This window comes from Lolium perenne, chromosome 1 (assembly GCF_019359855.2).
Source record: "Lolium perenne isolate Kyuss_39 chromosome 1, Kyuss_2.0, whole genome shotgun sequence".
In the NCBI taxonomy this organism is placed as follows: domain Eukaryota; kingdom Viridiplantae; phylum Streptophyta; class Magnoliopsida; order Poales; family Poaceae; genus Lolium; species Lolium perenne.
Window position 1 is genome coordinate 228,150,583 of NC_067244.2, and position 14,783 is coordinate 228,165,365.

Here is a 14,783-nt window from a genome sequence, read left to right on the forward strand (position 1 = left end):
TTAGATTTGAGCTTCTGCAAAGATTTCCATATATTTTAGGGGCATGCGAACATATTTCACGACGGTCATCCAATGTTGGTTAACAACTTTAGAGATGATATTTTTTCTCTAGAAGAGACATGTTACTTATTTGACATTTACGAATGCACTCACTAGTTATATACTTTGTACATAAAGCAACATATGAGGATATTAAAGCTACATTTGGAAATAATATTTCTTCTATGTGAGTTGTCATCTACATGCCTGTACTTCTTAGGAAGGGACGAGCCGTCCTGCCCCCGCGTCGCCCTCCCTCCGGCGACACGGTGGAAACCCTAGCCGCCGGCCACTAGGTCCTTCTCCCCTTCCTCCCCCGCATTGTCGCCGCTGGACGGGCCGCCGGCAAAGCCATGGCGCGCCCCAAGGAAGGTGGTGGCGGGCGTTCTTCCTCACGGGCAGGCGGGCGCGAGGCGACCTGGACCGATACGTCCTGGCTCCGAGAGGATGCCTAGAGGCGAGGCAGGGGCGGTGGGCGCAACTGGGGATTGGCGGAGAGCGGCTGGCGGAGCCCGAGGCAGCGGCGCTGTAGATAGGGCTCGATCTAGGCCCCATCGGGGCCTCGCGGGCTGAGGCTGTCACGCGGCGCACCTGGCAGAGGCTCTACAGGGCGGCGCGGTGCCCTGTTGGGGCGTGTGCTGCTGTTGATTTCCCTGGGGCGGTCTGGCCAGGGGCAGCTTGCCTCTCCGTGATCTTGGCTGTCGACGGTGGAGGGCCGGCTGTTGGGCTGCAGGGCGCTTCTTAGGCGAGGGTTTGTCTTCGCCTAGCGTCTCTGGCATTGCCTCGGCCAACCCGGGATGGTCGGTGCCGTTGGGGTCCAATCTGAATAAAGGCGGCTTCCTCGGATTCTTCTCGCACCAAGTTGAAGATCTATCGGATGCGTGTTCCCATCAGTCTGGATGGATTGTCGTGTTCCGGAAGGCCCTGCAGGAGAAATTCATTTTGCGAATAATGCCTGAAGATTGCTGGAATGGGTGGTTTCGGTCGTGCGCGCCCATGTTTCTTATCTGACCGTTTGGTTTTAGAGGGAGTGCTTCGAAGCTCCGTTGGCTGTTAATATCATGGAGCTCGTTTTCCTTTCATGATGCTAGTGGAGAAGATCATGAAAGCCAAGATCGGTGGAATAGCAATGATGGTCGGATCTTGGTGGTGATGCGGAATTGGCTTGGTGCTTCGTGGCTTGAAACAACGACTTGTATGTGGGGGGCGACTGAACAGGAGAAGTTCAGAGTATTATCTTTCAGGGTGAAAATCCAAGGCCTGCCTTAATTGGCTGTGCCTCGCAATATTCTTGTTGAAGGCATTATTTTAAGAGTGAGGACACTTTCTTCAGGGTGAAAACCTAAGATCTATGATCGGGTGACGACAGCGTTTGTGACAGTTTTCTTCCTGGAGGCGTCGTTTATGGAGAAGCTGATCTTCTGGTGTAGTCTTGGTGGTGTCAGTGTTGCTGTTTCAAGAAATGGATCACTGTAGCGGAACTTTTTCTTTTTTGTAACTCTTCACTCTTTTTTGGTTGTGTGCATCATTTATGCCATTAGGGCTGGATGTAATTGGTATCCCTGTAATATTAATATATACTCTTTATCGAAAAATATGCCTTTAGTTCTTCCTGTTGTGGTAGCATTCACCCTATTCTATGCTTAAGTAAATTAAAAAAGGATTAAAGGTAGATTTAGACCATTTTCGTGTCCGTTGACGGGGTTTCAAGTTTGGGTTTACAATTTACGGATGCCATCTTTAACGAACATTGCTTCTTTATTTTCGTATGCTCGTCTTTTAGGGCATTACCATGGCAATTTCCCGTTTGCCTAGTACACCAAGCTTTGCCTAGCTCTAGAGATGAAGGGGCGATACAGCTGGGCATGGGCAGCCCGGCCCAGCCCAAAAATTCCAGGCCGGGCCGGGTCAGGCTTGAATGTTGGGCCGGGTTCGGGCCAGATTTTAGAGCCTGAACGTTGGGCAGGGCTCGGGCTTGCGGAAAATGTGATTTTACCGTAGTTTGGGCCGGGTTTGTTGGGCCGAGCTTTCCTCTGTTTGGGCCAGGTTCGGGCCCAATTTTAAGCTCGGAGTCCAGGTCGTGCCGAGCTCTAGCCCTAGAATTTAGGGTCGGGCTTTTTTAAGGCCCGACCTGAAACCCGGCCTGGCCCGAAGAATGCCTAGGTGTAATGGGCGAGTATGACAGTGCGCCTTTTACTCGCGCTAGTGTCTAAAGACCAACTTGTATTTTTTTTATTACTTTTTGGTGTCAATGTACAACTATGAATGATTATCAATTCGCTGTTTATTCTCCCCTTCTAGCTCTCGGCCTTCTACAGTACCTGAGCTCTTCCTCTCTCCCACCGGCCTCTCCCTTCTCCTCTCCGTCGGAGTAGCCGGCCGGAGTTGGAGAGGAGATGGCGCCGGAGTAGTTGTTAGGTCTAGTTTTAGGTTTTCTGGTTCTTTCTGGTAGTTTGGAGTAGGTCACTAGATCGGTTGGGCCAGATCTGGTGTAGCATGTGTTGGTGGAGCGTCCTCGTCGAGCTCCGGCGGTCGGAGACGGGTAGAGATTTCACCCCAGGGATCTCCGTTAATAAGGTCCATCTTCGCTGCTGCTGCTCTGGGATTCTTGCTGTTGTGCTGCTTTGTTTTCCTCCTCTGGCAGGCCATGGAGGTGAGGGAAGGTGGGAGATGGAGGCTTGCATGACGGCCTCTCGAAGCAGCTGTGGGGTCATCTTCTTCCCTGGTGCTTCGACGCGGTACCAGGCAATCGTGGATGAGGACCTTCCCTGTGCTCCCGAGGTGGGAGTCGGTGAAGATCTCCTCAGATGCGAGGCCCCCATTCAATAAGCGTCTCCGCCTCCTCTGCAACGGAGGCCATCTAAACATGCTGCTCCTCTCGGCCGGCCTCGGTGGCGAGGGAGGGGAGCACGCGTGCGTTCATCGTCGTCATTTAGAGGTGGCACCCATGGAGTTCTCCTTGTGCGGAACACATGGCGACCGTGGTCGTCACCGTGATCATCGGCCGAAAGGGCGGCCCGTTCTCAATCTCCTGTGCGGAGGCCCTCTGGATCCATCGTCGGAGCTCACCACACTCAGGAAGTCAAGTGGTGCGTCCCTAGCGTCCTAGGTGTTGCCGACGGTTGGATCCTCTCGCCGAAGAAGGGCATGCGAGCAACCTCCTCTTTGATCTCGGCTGCAAAGCCTGGAGGTCGCCGGCGTCTAGTGGAGGAGCTCCCGACGGACTTGATTGCGTTTGCTATCCTTCTTTCAGGGTGTTTCCTGCAAATTTAGGGGCCTTATCTTCAAATGTTTGGTTTTTAGGGCAAAAGATGTAAAGGGCCTCTTTGCAATATTATACCCACCACGTGTCTCAATATAGCTCCATTGGGGTCTTCCAGACCCCTCTTCTGTTAAAAAAAAAAGATTGTCAATTCCATCGGCGAACTTTCTCGCAAAAATGATGAAATAAGAAATAACTACATATTAAGTTAACCTAAAAAATAAATCCGTGGAATAGGTATGTTCATCACTGTCATCTTTTATCTCTAAATAGGAGCACCCCACTACAAGGTATTCTCTTAACATGCAGCTATGCCACATCACCTGCCTATTTGTCCAAACATGCAGCCCTCCACGTCATCTATTATAATAGAAGCCCAGGTCATCCACTGCTTCATCACCAAAAAAGCTGAGCCTGTCATCTCCATGCAACGTGTACTTGGTCTTCTCCATTGATTATCATGTTCTTCTCGGCTTCCCAAATAATCAAAAGGCATTGATGGATTTCAGATTAGTTGTGTTCCACTTACAACAATAATCCACCACATTGTCTTCTCTGCTCCACCCCACAACCGTCCACCGTAATAAAGCACAAGAAACTGATGGAGGGTTCAACAGCTGAAAGAAACTGATGGAGGCTTCAACAGCTGAAAGAAACTGATGGAGGCTTCAAGTCTTCAACAACTGAAAGAAACTGACGGAGGGCAGCCAAGCGGTCGTCGCCGCCCTTTAAATTTACTGGTCCTGAGCCAACCCATTCCTGAGCCAACCCATTCCTAACATCCACACGGCAATTTAGATTAGAAAACGTTGACCAACGGGAGAATGATCCCTCCCTTGGCTATACGTTGTTAGGTAGGATGAGACTTTCCCGGTTTATTCGCTCCTGCAGCGAAATTACCGCGCATGGAGCAATCGAACCCGGGTGGGCTGGCTGCGCACTCGCTTGCCTTGCCACTGAGCTAGAACTCAGTTCTCGGCAATTTAGATTAGCATGGCGATGATCTCAATTCTGATGACCAGCGGCCTCCAACCTGATGGTCGGCGAGTAATCCTTGCCTATTCTCAATCTTCTGTCATTTTTTTTCATCCGACTTCCTCCGATTTTGCAAGGGCCGACGGCAAGGGAGATGCATGATTATCAAACCCAAGCCATTGTTTCTTGATGATATATTATTTGTATTGTTGTACAGGATTCCTTTTGGCAGAATCGGGAAGGAAGCATTCTGCCAGATTTGGTGCATGCTCGGTACTCTATCTGTATGTTGTTCAATCCTCAAATTCAATTCATGGCCTAGCTAGGGACTCAAACGCACTGAGCTTATGGATGCATATAGGAAACAGAAGATAGTTAACTATCATTTTGATTTGATGTATCTATTGTAAAGAAGAAACCGTATCTTGTAGGCGTACGAACCGGAAAACCCCACCCCAATTCATGTTTATATTGATTGGCTGTACGTACATCTTCGGTCCACTATTTTGCTGACATTTACTGTTAACACATCTTTGAAAGGATAACTGTCACTACTTCTATATAACTTGGCAAGATCAATCAACTCTCTAAGGGACACGTCTCAGTCCTTTGAGCTATTGGTAACATAGCTTACATTTGGAAATATGGATAGTGTATTACAGGTTTTGCAAGGTACAATTGATAATTCGTGTTCTTACAAAGGCTCACATTGATACTAGAACTTACGTGGGTCTCTCTTCCTTTTTTTAAAGAACATTTTGAGGACGATGGCTGCCCAGATTGATAACAAAATATGACAGGTTAAAGCAAACTTGATCTGTACCAGGGCAATTCCTTTTCTTGCATCTTGTCTTGCTAATATTGCTTGGGTGTACAGTTGTGTTAACTTATATTAGCAACACTGACCAAAAATGTAAGGGAAATTAAAAAGTTATCGCCGGGAGGTTCATCACATTTTATACTATATTTTTTTGTTACATGTTTCTTTTTTTGCTGTTTTAAAATGTAAATCCATAGCTCGTATGTTCCATTTTCATTATCAATTTCATTCTTTATCTCCTATTTATGCATTTTTAACATGTTGCCGCAGCAAAGCGCGGGGTGTCATCTAGTTATATAAGAAATGACCGCTAACAATCGATGGCAACAACGTGCCTAGCCTCTGATATAACTGTTATCTGAACATGATTTAGGATCTAGGTTTGACGCTTGGCTTTAATGTTACTGGGAAACAAATCATGAGGCTTAGAGCATCTCCAGCCGCGTCCCCCAAAGCGTTTCCAAACCGCGCCGGATTGAGCGTTTGGGGGACGTGTTTTGTTCGTGCTGCGTTTGGGGGACGTCGCTCCCCAGTCGCGTCCCCAAACCAAATTTTGTAAATTTTAAATTTAAGCGAGATTCATCCAAACTTGCCATATATTATATAGATTCGAACAAAATTTGACTAAATTTAAACTAAACCTAATCTAGAACCACTTGCGGCGGCCGGAAGCGTCGTAGTACTGCTGGAAGTTGTACATGTCGTCGGTGACGACCTCCTCCTTGACGCGCTCGTCGACGGGTTCGTCGACGGGCTCGTCCTTCACCAAGCCGCTTGGTCCCGCCTCGCCGTCGTCGGAGAGGTCCACCAGCGGCTTGCCGGAGTCGCGGATGGACATGGCGATCGCCACGTCGAGGTCGCCCCTCCAGGCGTCATTGTCGTTCATGGACGCCAAGAACGCCGCCCGCAGACCTGGGCAGTCCTCGGGGTCGTCGCTTCTGGCGATGAGCCGCTGCTGCCGCTCGTACTCCGCCAGCAGCGCCGCCTGCGACGCTTCCTCCGGCTCCTCCTTCACCTCCGGCTTCGGGATGAGGAGGGCGCCGCCGCGCCTCCCTTGCTGCCATCGGCTGCCGCTGCCGCTGCCACCACGCCTCGTGTTGACGGGCGTCGCCGGCTCCTCCTTCACCTCCCGTTTGGGGACGGTGTAGGGCGCCGACCGGTAAGACGAGGACGGCGTCGATCGCGCCGGTCCTGAGGAAGAAGAGTGCGAGGAGGACGAGTACATCGTCCTCCTCGGCTGCCATTGAGGAGACGACGGCGGTGACGACGACATCTCCAGCCTTGGAGCGCCGTTGCGGATGTCGCGGATGACGTTCTCGAGGGTGCGCCCCGGAATGCCCCAGAACAGGGCGCGGCCGTCCTTGTTCCAGCTATTGGGGCCGCCGACAAGCCCGTCGGTGCTGTGCATTTCGACGTCGTACTTCGCCTGGAAGTACATCGTCCACCAGGCGTCGTTGTTGTTGGCCGCCCACGTCGGATCCAACCGCTCCTCGGCGGTGAGTTGAGCCCGAAGGGCCTTGATGGCGTCCCTCCATTGGTCCGTGCGCGGCTTCGGCGGTGGCGGAACGCCAATGCCGTTCATGGCCATCTTCCAGTCGCCGCTGCTTGGCAGCCGCATGTCCGACGGGACTGGATACCGGGCGTTGTACAGCGCCCACGCCTCCGCCACGGTGAGGCTGCCGCGGCCGAAGCCGTTCGCCGCGGCGATCTTGCGGGAGGACGAGCTCGACATTTTTGGAGCGGCGAGGAGAAGATCTGGGAGGGGGGAGGCGGCGGCGACGAGATGGTTTGTGAGCGGTGAGAACTGCAGGGCGTCTTTAAACAGCGACGGCAGCGGGTGGTTGCACGCAATAACGCCGACGCGGAGGGCCACGTGGCCGTGCACGACGAGACGCGTCCCTGCGTCGCCTGGGAAAACAGGAACGCCATTAACGTCGCTTGACCAAAGGTAGGCGACGGGGTTTTAGGCTTCCGAGCCGCTGACGCGTCGGGCCCGCGTCGGTTCGCCTCGCTTTTCGTTGTGTCTGGCGTGCCCGGAGCGTCCCCTGTGGGACGGGGACGGGCTCGGGGCGCCGGACAAAAATAGGCTTTGGGGGGACGCGGCTGGAACGGTTTTTTGGTCCGGCGCGCTCCAAATCCCTTTGGGGACGCTTTGGGGACGCGGCTGGAGATGTTCTTATACCCCAAACCCCATTAGAATAGGTTATTTCATCATTGGAAAAAACCAAAAACTATGGTATGTTCACTATACTAACAATTAGAAAGTACCAAAATGAACGTTATACTAACAGGGGTATGTTAACTATACAAAAAAATAATGGCCCCAAGTATACAAAAATAGTGACATGTTAACTGCACTAAGAAACAGTGGAAAGTTCATCGGTACGATGGTCTGTATGTACCACAAGAGTTTATACCTCATAGTATGACGAAAGTCGGCGTTGTCAACATCTGGTTCAATCGGGGGATTTTTCAGCGGCACTCCTCTCGTGGCGATCTCGGATCTCATATGCCCATGTCGCATGCAGATCGGGGTGGCATAAGATAGAGGATCCATCCACACCAGTGTTGGTCTTATCTTCATCCTCTCCATATACCGCTCTTCCCACACATAGTAGTCCCAAGGCCGACTTACCCTCTCCTCTTTTGTGTGTCTCGTGATGCCTTTTTCTCCTTTTTTTTCTCCTCCCGGACCACCTGCTTGTTGACCCAATATTTATGTATGACCAGGAGGAGGCGATGTCGTTCTGTTACAAATCCGGGCACACCATCGCCACATAGATGTGAGAGAGTGAGGTCACCACGAGCGTCGGCGCCGCAATGCATTTAGATCGGGAGATTATGTTAGATAATGAGAGGGTTGGTATCTTTCTAAGGTTTAAAGGGAAATATCACATCCAACCCTTGCTTGGAGCCCCACAACGGTAACGGGCCTAGTAAAATGTTTGTGGCCCATGTGGCCTGCCCACTCATTCATTACCGGGCGTTGTCGATATGGATACCTCGGATTCGCTTATTTTTTTAGCGTGCCTCATTGCACACACTATTTTTCCTTTTACCATGTGGCATGTGCCACATGTATCTCATTGGGGGAGCAGAGGAGTACAAATATCTCCAAATAAGTATAAAAGTGGATCTTTTACATTAATTCAGTGTGAGATAGAATTTAATCGAGCACATGAAAATATTTATATCACTTCTATGAACACTGGACTCTACTTATTTAGGTGATCGGCTCTTGCCTCTCTTTCAGCAGTTTTATACACAACACTATGCATGTTATCAGTAGGTAGACCAATCCATGCACGGCAATCATGCTAGTCCATGCATCATATGCAAAAAAAAAAAAAAAAAAAAACTACACTAGCTAAGCATGGTAGGCCTCAGGAATATTGATCTGAGACATATGCGCTCCTATGGTAGATTGATCCAGGAGATTGGTTTCACTGCATGTGCGCACTCGTTTTATACGATATCCACTTTTGAAATTAGCGCTTTTCTTTGTACTAGATATCATCAACGCCTGACATGGCACCTGTGTTTGCATAAACACCCACTCAAATCGAGTAGGTCAATTTAACCGCCAAACTAAAAGGTTTTGTTCTTGGAACCCCAGAATCATCTTAGACCTTTATCGACCTTCGTAACGTTGGGTTTTTGTCACAATTTGTGAGAGTTGCACATGAGTTACAATTCTTGGTCGCGGACAACTAGTCGGTCGCGTCCTACGTTAGAATGTTTTTTGCACATATTATTTTCCCAGAAGTTAAAATAGGTTTATCAGCAGCAAAAAGATAGTAATCGGAGGATTCAGTTGAAAGACAAATCAACCAAATTTTGATCCTAATTTTCAGGTGAGGAACAAACTTGTGTGGTGGGTTCATCACCAAGATTCGTAAACAAATCGGAAGAAGCTGCACGCGTCCGATCGCAGTGGCCCAACGTGTTGTCGCCACCTCACGACCCTCTCTCTAGGCTGTTCCGTCTCCCCTTCCAGCTCAGCTCTTTCGTCTCGTCTCGTCTCGCCTCTCCTCTCCCCTCCCCAGTCCCCTCCGGCGATCGGCCGCCCCGCACGCTAGATCCCGATGGCCTCGCGCCGGCGCACCCTCCTCAAGGTCATCATCCTCGGCGACAGCGGGTGAGCACTTCGGATCTCTCTCTTCCCCCCCGCGCGGTTTCCGCGGAGCTCGTTTTCTCGATTTGTCGCTGACTTTCCCCCACTTGTTTTCCTGCGATCTAGGGTTGGGAAGACCTCCTTGATGAACCAGTATCCTGAGATTCGTGCATAGATGCGATAATTGCGTCGAGTTATTTTCTCTTTAAGATGGGGTTTGCTACTGTACCTGTATCGGCTTGTGTTTCCTTGAGCTTTGATCTAATTCAGATATGTCAACAAGAAGTTCAGCAACCAGTACAAGGCCACGATCGGCGCCGATTTCCTCACCAAGGAGGTGCAGTTCGAGGACAGGCTCTTCACTCTACAAGTAAGGTTTCCCTGCCCTGGTCGTTTGCCCTCATCATGCTCCGTGATTAGTTCAGTTCATTCATGTGAGCACCACTGCTAATCGGCGTGATCTCCATCAGCTACTGTACTGCTCCTCAATGGTTTAAACCCGTATTACCAGAAGAATATGTTTCCTCTTCATCGTCTATCTGTTGTATAGCTGATGTTGCATGATTGGTTCTGTTTTTGTTTATGTAGTTTACTTTCACATGTCATGCTGTCCTGTTGATTTTGTTTCACCCTAGGTGCATGAATAAATTTAGTTTACATAAGCATCATACGGTGGACCCTCATATAGTTTTTCGTTTGAATGAAAATAATTGCAACATCTAATTTTACAAGAGAACATTTACTAGAATGGTCAATTTGATTCGAAAATTCACTAGCGTGCAAGTATTATACTCCTTTATCTTGGCACATGATGGTACTCTGAACTAGCCTTGGGCCTCCCCCCCCCCCACCCACACACACACACACCATACGAAGCAAAAAACTGCTCCGGGTTACACTATCAGAGATAACGGATCAAAATTATGATTCACCACCCCCAGGGGCAAAAGAAAAGTAAAAGAAACAGAAAAAAAAACTAGATTTCTGACCGACTTGCTTCATTTTGCCTACACACCAAGCATAGACTAAGCAGCTTCAAAGACAAACTACTGAGCAAAGGACCAGAGCGCAATGTTAACCTCCACCAAGCCAACTAACAGTCCACAAACTAACAGACGAGCCATATCAAACCAGAACTAAAGTAGACTTTTACATAGATTCTCATGTCTTTTATTTCATACCCAAAGTCAGAACTAGCCTTTGGGCCTTTGACAGCATAAGCATTGTTTTTTGTTATTGTTTGGCCCTAAGCCATTAAATCCTACAAAATACTGGATACTACAGTTTTTATACCATGAAAGTGGTAGTTTCAATGCTAATTCAGGTATTTTAAATGACAAACCATTTTTTACTTGACTTCCACGTGTTTTGATTGATTCCTGTTAAAGCACAATTGCGGGTGGATACATAAGAAATCTATCTTTTGGGCTTTACTAGTATCTCTGTTACTGTACGTTTTGCACAATCACTGTATCATTCCTCTAATGTGTTCGATAATCACTGTATCTTATGACGCTTAACCATATATATTCTTTGTAGATATGGGATACAGCTGGCCAGGAAAGGTTTCAAAGTCTAGGTGTTGCATTCTACCGTGGAGCAGATTGCTGTGTTCTAGTTTATGATGTTAATTCCATGAAATCGTTTGATAACCTGAACAACTGGCGCGAAGAATTTCTAATTCAGGTGAATTGTTTTTCATAATTCATCAACAGTCTAGAGTCATGTTATATCTGTCTCACCTTGGGTGTTTACTTTCACAGGCTAGCCCATCAGACCCTGATAACTTCCCTTTTGTTCTACTGGGTAACAAAGTAGATATAGATGGTGGAAACAGCCGTGTGGTAATTATCACTACTAGCTTTATGTCTTTGCTTTCCCAATAAACTGTTTGTCTGCAGATAAGTAAATTCCTTTGATTCCAGGTCTCTGAGAAGAAGGCGAAAGCATGGTGTGCCTCAAAAGGGAACATCCCATACTTTGAAACTTCTGCCAAGGATGGATTAAACGTGGAAGAGGCTTTCCAGTGTATAGTAAAGAATGCTCTGAAGAATGAACCAGAGGAAGAGTTGTAAGCACAGTTTTTCTTACTTTTCTATCCTTTAGTAAAGTGCCAAGTGAATATCATTTATGACATAACAAACTGTATTAGATAAGAGAGCATAATAATAAGATGAATAATATTTGAAATACCAATAGTTCTTTTAATTTCCTTTTTTAGTTTCACATAGACATTAGGTTCTTAGAGTTTTATAGGCAGATAGATCGCCTCCCTTATGAGGTGCTATTTTTTGTAGGGGACTTTTATCTTTGGATAGTTCTGGGACTAACATCAGTTATCTTTTTATTTCATAATCTCACGTAAATGCACTTTTGAAGGTATATGCCGGACACCGTGGATGTGGTGGGCGGCAACCGGGCTCAGGGATCATCAGGATGCTGTTAGAACATGAGGACCACAACTGTCATTCTATCCTCTTGACATTACTGTATCTCCATGATGACACCAGTATTTCATTTGTGACCTTTTTCGATCATCACCTCAAAAGTACCCAAGGAATGGTTGACGCATCTGTTCTGAGCTGTCAATTTGTGGATGATGTGTAGTTTATCACCAGTAGCGTCATATCTTGTGAATACAGTCAGCAAAATAAGGGAAGTGTAAACTACAGTGCCTTCATTGTGGTTTTGTGTGAAAGAAACCTGAATTTGTTATGTACCGAGTCAAATCTGTGTTGTGTGTTCCTCTCCTGGAATCTCTGTTCTGCGGTTCCTGGTATTTTACAGGAATTATATACACGGTACCAGGAAGTATGTGTCATGCTTGACCCCCTTGATGGAAGAAAAAATAAAGATAGTTGGAACAGATATGAAAATAGCTGGAAATCAGTAGTGGCTAGAGTTGTTCTAAACAACGTTTTTCTCTCCAAAGCGCGTCATGTAACACTCAACTCATCACCATCCTATAGTAATCCTATAATAACTGTGGTCATCATCATCCTATAATAATCCTATAATAACCGTGGAATCCATCTGGACTCGCCTTAGAAATCCGGGTGGAGCTCCGGTGCAATTGCCTGGACTCATCTTAGAAATATGGGTGGAGTTCCGGTGCAGTTGCTTGACACCGTCATCTGTACTTCCAGTTCAGATGTTCATAAAATTTTACAGACAATACAAGCTTGTTGTCCAGGGTGAGCGGTGAGGATCGAGCTTCAAGGGTATCCCAAGGACTATGAAAAATGCAAAAGACGGGGAAGAGAAGGGTGGACATAATTGCCGACGATGGTGCCTGAGCATTACACATTGTTGCTGCGCCACATCAACAATAAGCGTCGGTCCAATCTAACAAAATGGAAAGAAAAATGCTAAGATGGGGGAAACAAGTTAAGGTATTTCCGTAGATTTTTTTTTTGTTAAATAAATGTGGGCAATATGAACAGGTGAGCTAAAATGTGGAATTCACAACTGAAGAGATACGCCCATGGATAATAAAATTTCCGGGCATCAGTTGTCACAGCAGCTGTTCTAAACACGTTTATTGTATCCAGAACGTGTCATGAAATTCGCTACTCCTAAATCGTCCTCATCCTGTGACGAAGTGTGGATTTCATCTGGACTCAACTTATCCTACGGAAATCCAGGTAGAATTGCGCTGCAATTGCCTGGCACCGTCTTGTGACGATAATCCCGTCGTCCGTTGCGCCATGGAGCTGAACGGCGGGCCGGCCGGCAGGAGGAAGCTTCCGATAGACAGAGTGGAAACAGGCCATCGGTCGGCACACACACTGTACTGGACCGGTATGCGCCGGACGCGGCCCGCACACGCCACACCTGAACCCGACAGAAAAAAACAGGCGAACCCCATCAAACAGCACCTGTGATTGCCGACGCGACGCCGCCGTGTTCTTGGCTCCGAAGCCAAGCTAACCATTGCCCGCACGTTTTCCCTTCGCCCCCTACAAACCTCCATATAGGCTTAGGCTTCCACGGGAAATTCGGCTTGCACGCGCACAGTTCCCCTCTACGCCACGCCACCCGTCGGTGCCTTCGCCGGTATATAAACCGGCACGCCAAGTCCGCAGCGAAGACATCGACGTTACGTAGGCCAGCACTTTGAGTTGAGCTTCGCGCGCGCGCATGCGTTCTTGATCACAGGTTTGCCGCAGCTTGGGAGTGCCATTGACCATCGTACAGTAACAGGAATCAGCAATGCATATGGCGCCGGTGGCCCACGGCGCTCTGAGCGCGCGAGCCGTGCTCTCCAGTCGCCGCCAAAGGTTCTTGGCGTCTCCCGACGCCACCGCTGCCTCGACGGTGCGGTTCGGTACCCGTCGCGCCGGCGGGAGGAGCAGAGCGATCCTCTGCCTCGCGCCGGGAGGCGGCGGCGAGCGGGAGGAGCCCGCGGGCTCGCCGTGGGACGGCCGGCTGGTCGACGAGGGCATGGACACGCTGCGCCGGCGCATTCGCCAGGTCAGGGCGGAGTCCGACCCCGACGACTACGAGGACGAGGATGAGGATAACGGCGGCGTCGACGGCGAGGGCCTCCTCCCGGGCGAGTGGACGGAGCTGGAGCGGCGGCACCACGCGAGCTACGTCGCGGGCGTGCGCGAGGCGGGCGGCGTCCTGCTGGCGCTGCTGGTGCGCGAGCGGCCGGGGCTCGGCGCGGGGGTCCTGGCGCTGGTTCTGCTCGGCGTTCCGGCCACGGTGCTCCTCGTGTCCGCCGAGCTCATCACCCGGACCCTGGACTCCATCTCGGCCGCCCTGCACAACGGCAGAATGTAGGAGTACATGGTTGTGTGCACGCTTTCTTTTCTTTTCTTACAGAAGAGTAAACGCATGCATTTGGGAACCGAGTACCGTCGAATGCGACTAGAAATAACCAAAATGTTACAGCCAATAGCAATGACCTATGGATTATTCTCAAAGTTAGAAGAGCCATCCTTAAATCGTGAGCACGTTTAAATCTTAGTCCCGTGAGGTTTTCTTAGTCACATGAGAAAAATGCAACTATAGTTTAGATAGAAGGGTAAGTAACTCGTTTCAGTTGTTTTTTTCTTCGATAAAGAGTATATATTAGTATCGTAAAGATATCGTATGCAGAAAGCCAAAAAAAAAGAATTACAGTAAAGGAAAAGTCCCACTACAATGATCACTTTCTTGTAGCAGCAACACTAGCACCACCAAGACATCACCAAAAATACGGCTTCTCCAAAAGCGACGCCTCCATGAAGGAAAGAGTGCGCAAGCGATGTTGTCGTCTGATAAAAAATCTTAGGTGTTCACCCTGAAAAATGTCCTCGCTCACAAAACAATTAATGGCTTCAACAAGGTCATTGCCAGACACAACCAATTAAGGCCATGCATTGGATTTTTACCGTAAAAGGTAAGACCTTGAACTTCTCATATGTCGTCGCCCCCACTTACGATGCCACTGCTCCAAGACACTAATCACCAAGCCAATTCCGCATGGCCACAAAAACTAGAACCACCATTGGTAGTCCACATATCTCGTCTTCCATGACATTCTTCTCCAGCTGACTTCACCATGGAATAACAAAGCGTGCCCCATG

General features: G+C 48.7%; 2 protein-coding genes across 2 annotated transcripts; both read left to right on the forward strand.

The window, feature by feature from the left end:
* The first annotated feature begins 9,055 nt into the window (after positions 1–9,055).
* On the forward strand, positions 9,056–11,925 carry LOC127327048 (ras-related protein Rab7). The gene is made up of 7 exons (XM_051353834.2): positions 9,056–9,234; positions 9,337–9,363; positions 9,481–9,580; positions 10,750–10,896; positions 10,974–11,054; positions 11,136–11,281; positions 11,590–11,925. The coding sequence occupies exons 1-7, from the start codon at positions 9,182–9,184 to the stop codon at positions 11,654–11,656; spliced, it is 621 nt and encodes a 206-aa protein (XP_051209794.1). The 5' UTR covers positions 9,056–9,181; the 3' UTR covers positions 11,657–11,925.
* Positions 11,926–13,184: 1,259 nt separating this feature from the next.
* LOC127327028 (uncharacterized) lies at positions 13,185–14,145 on the forward strand. The gene has a single exon (XM_051353807.2). The coding sequence runs from the start codon at positions 13,423–13,425 to the stop codon at positions 13,993–13,995; it is 573 nt and encodes a 190-aa protein (XP_051209767.1). The 5' UTR covers positions 13,185–13,422; the 3' UTR covers positions 13,996–14,145.
* Positions 14,146–14,783: the final 638 nt, after the last annotated feature.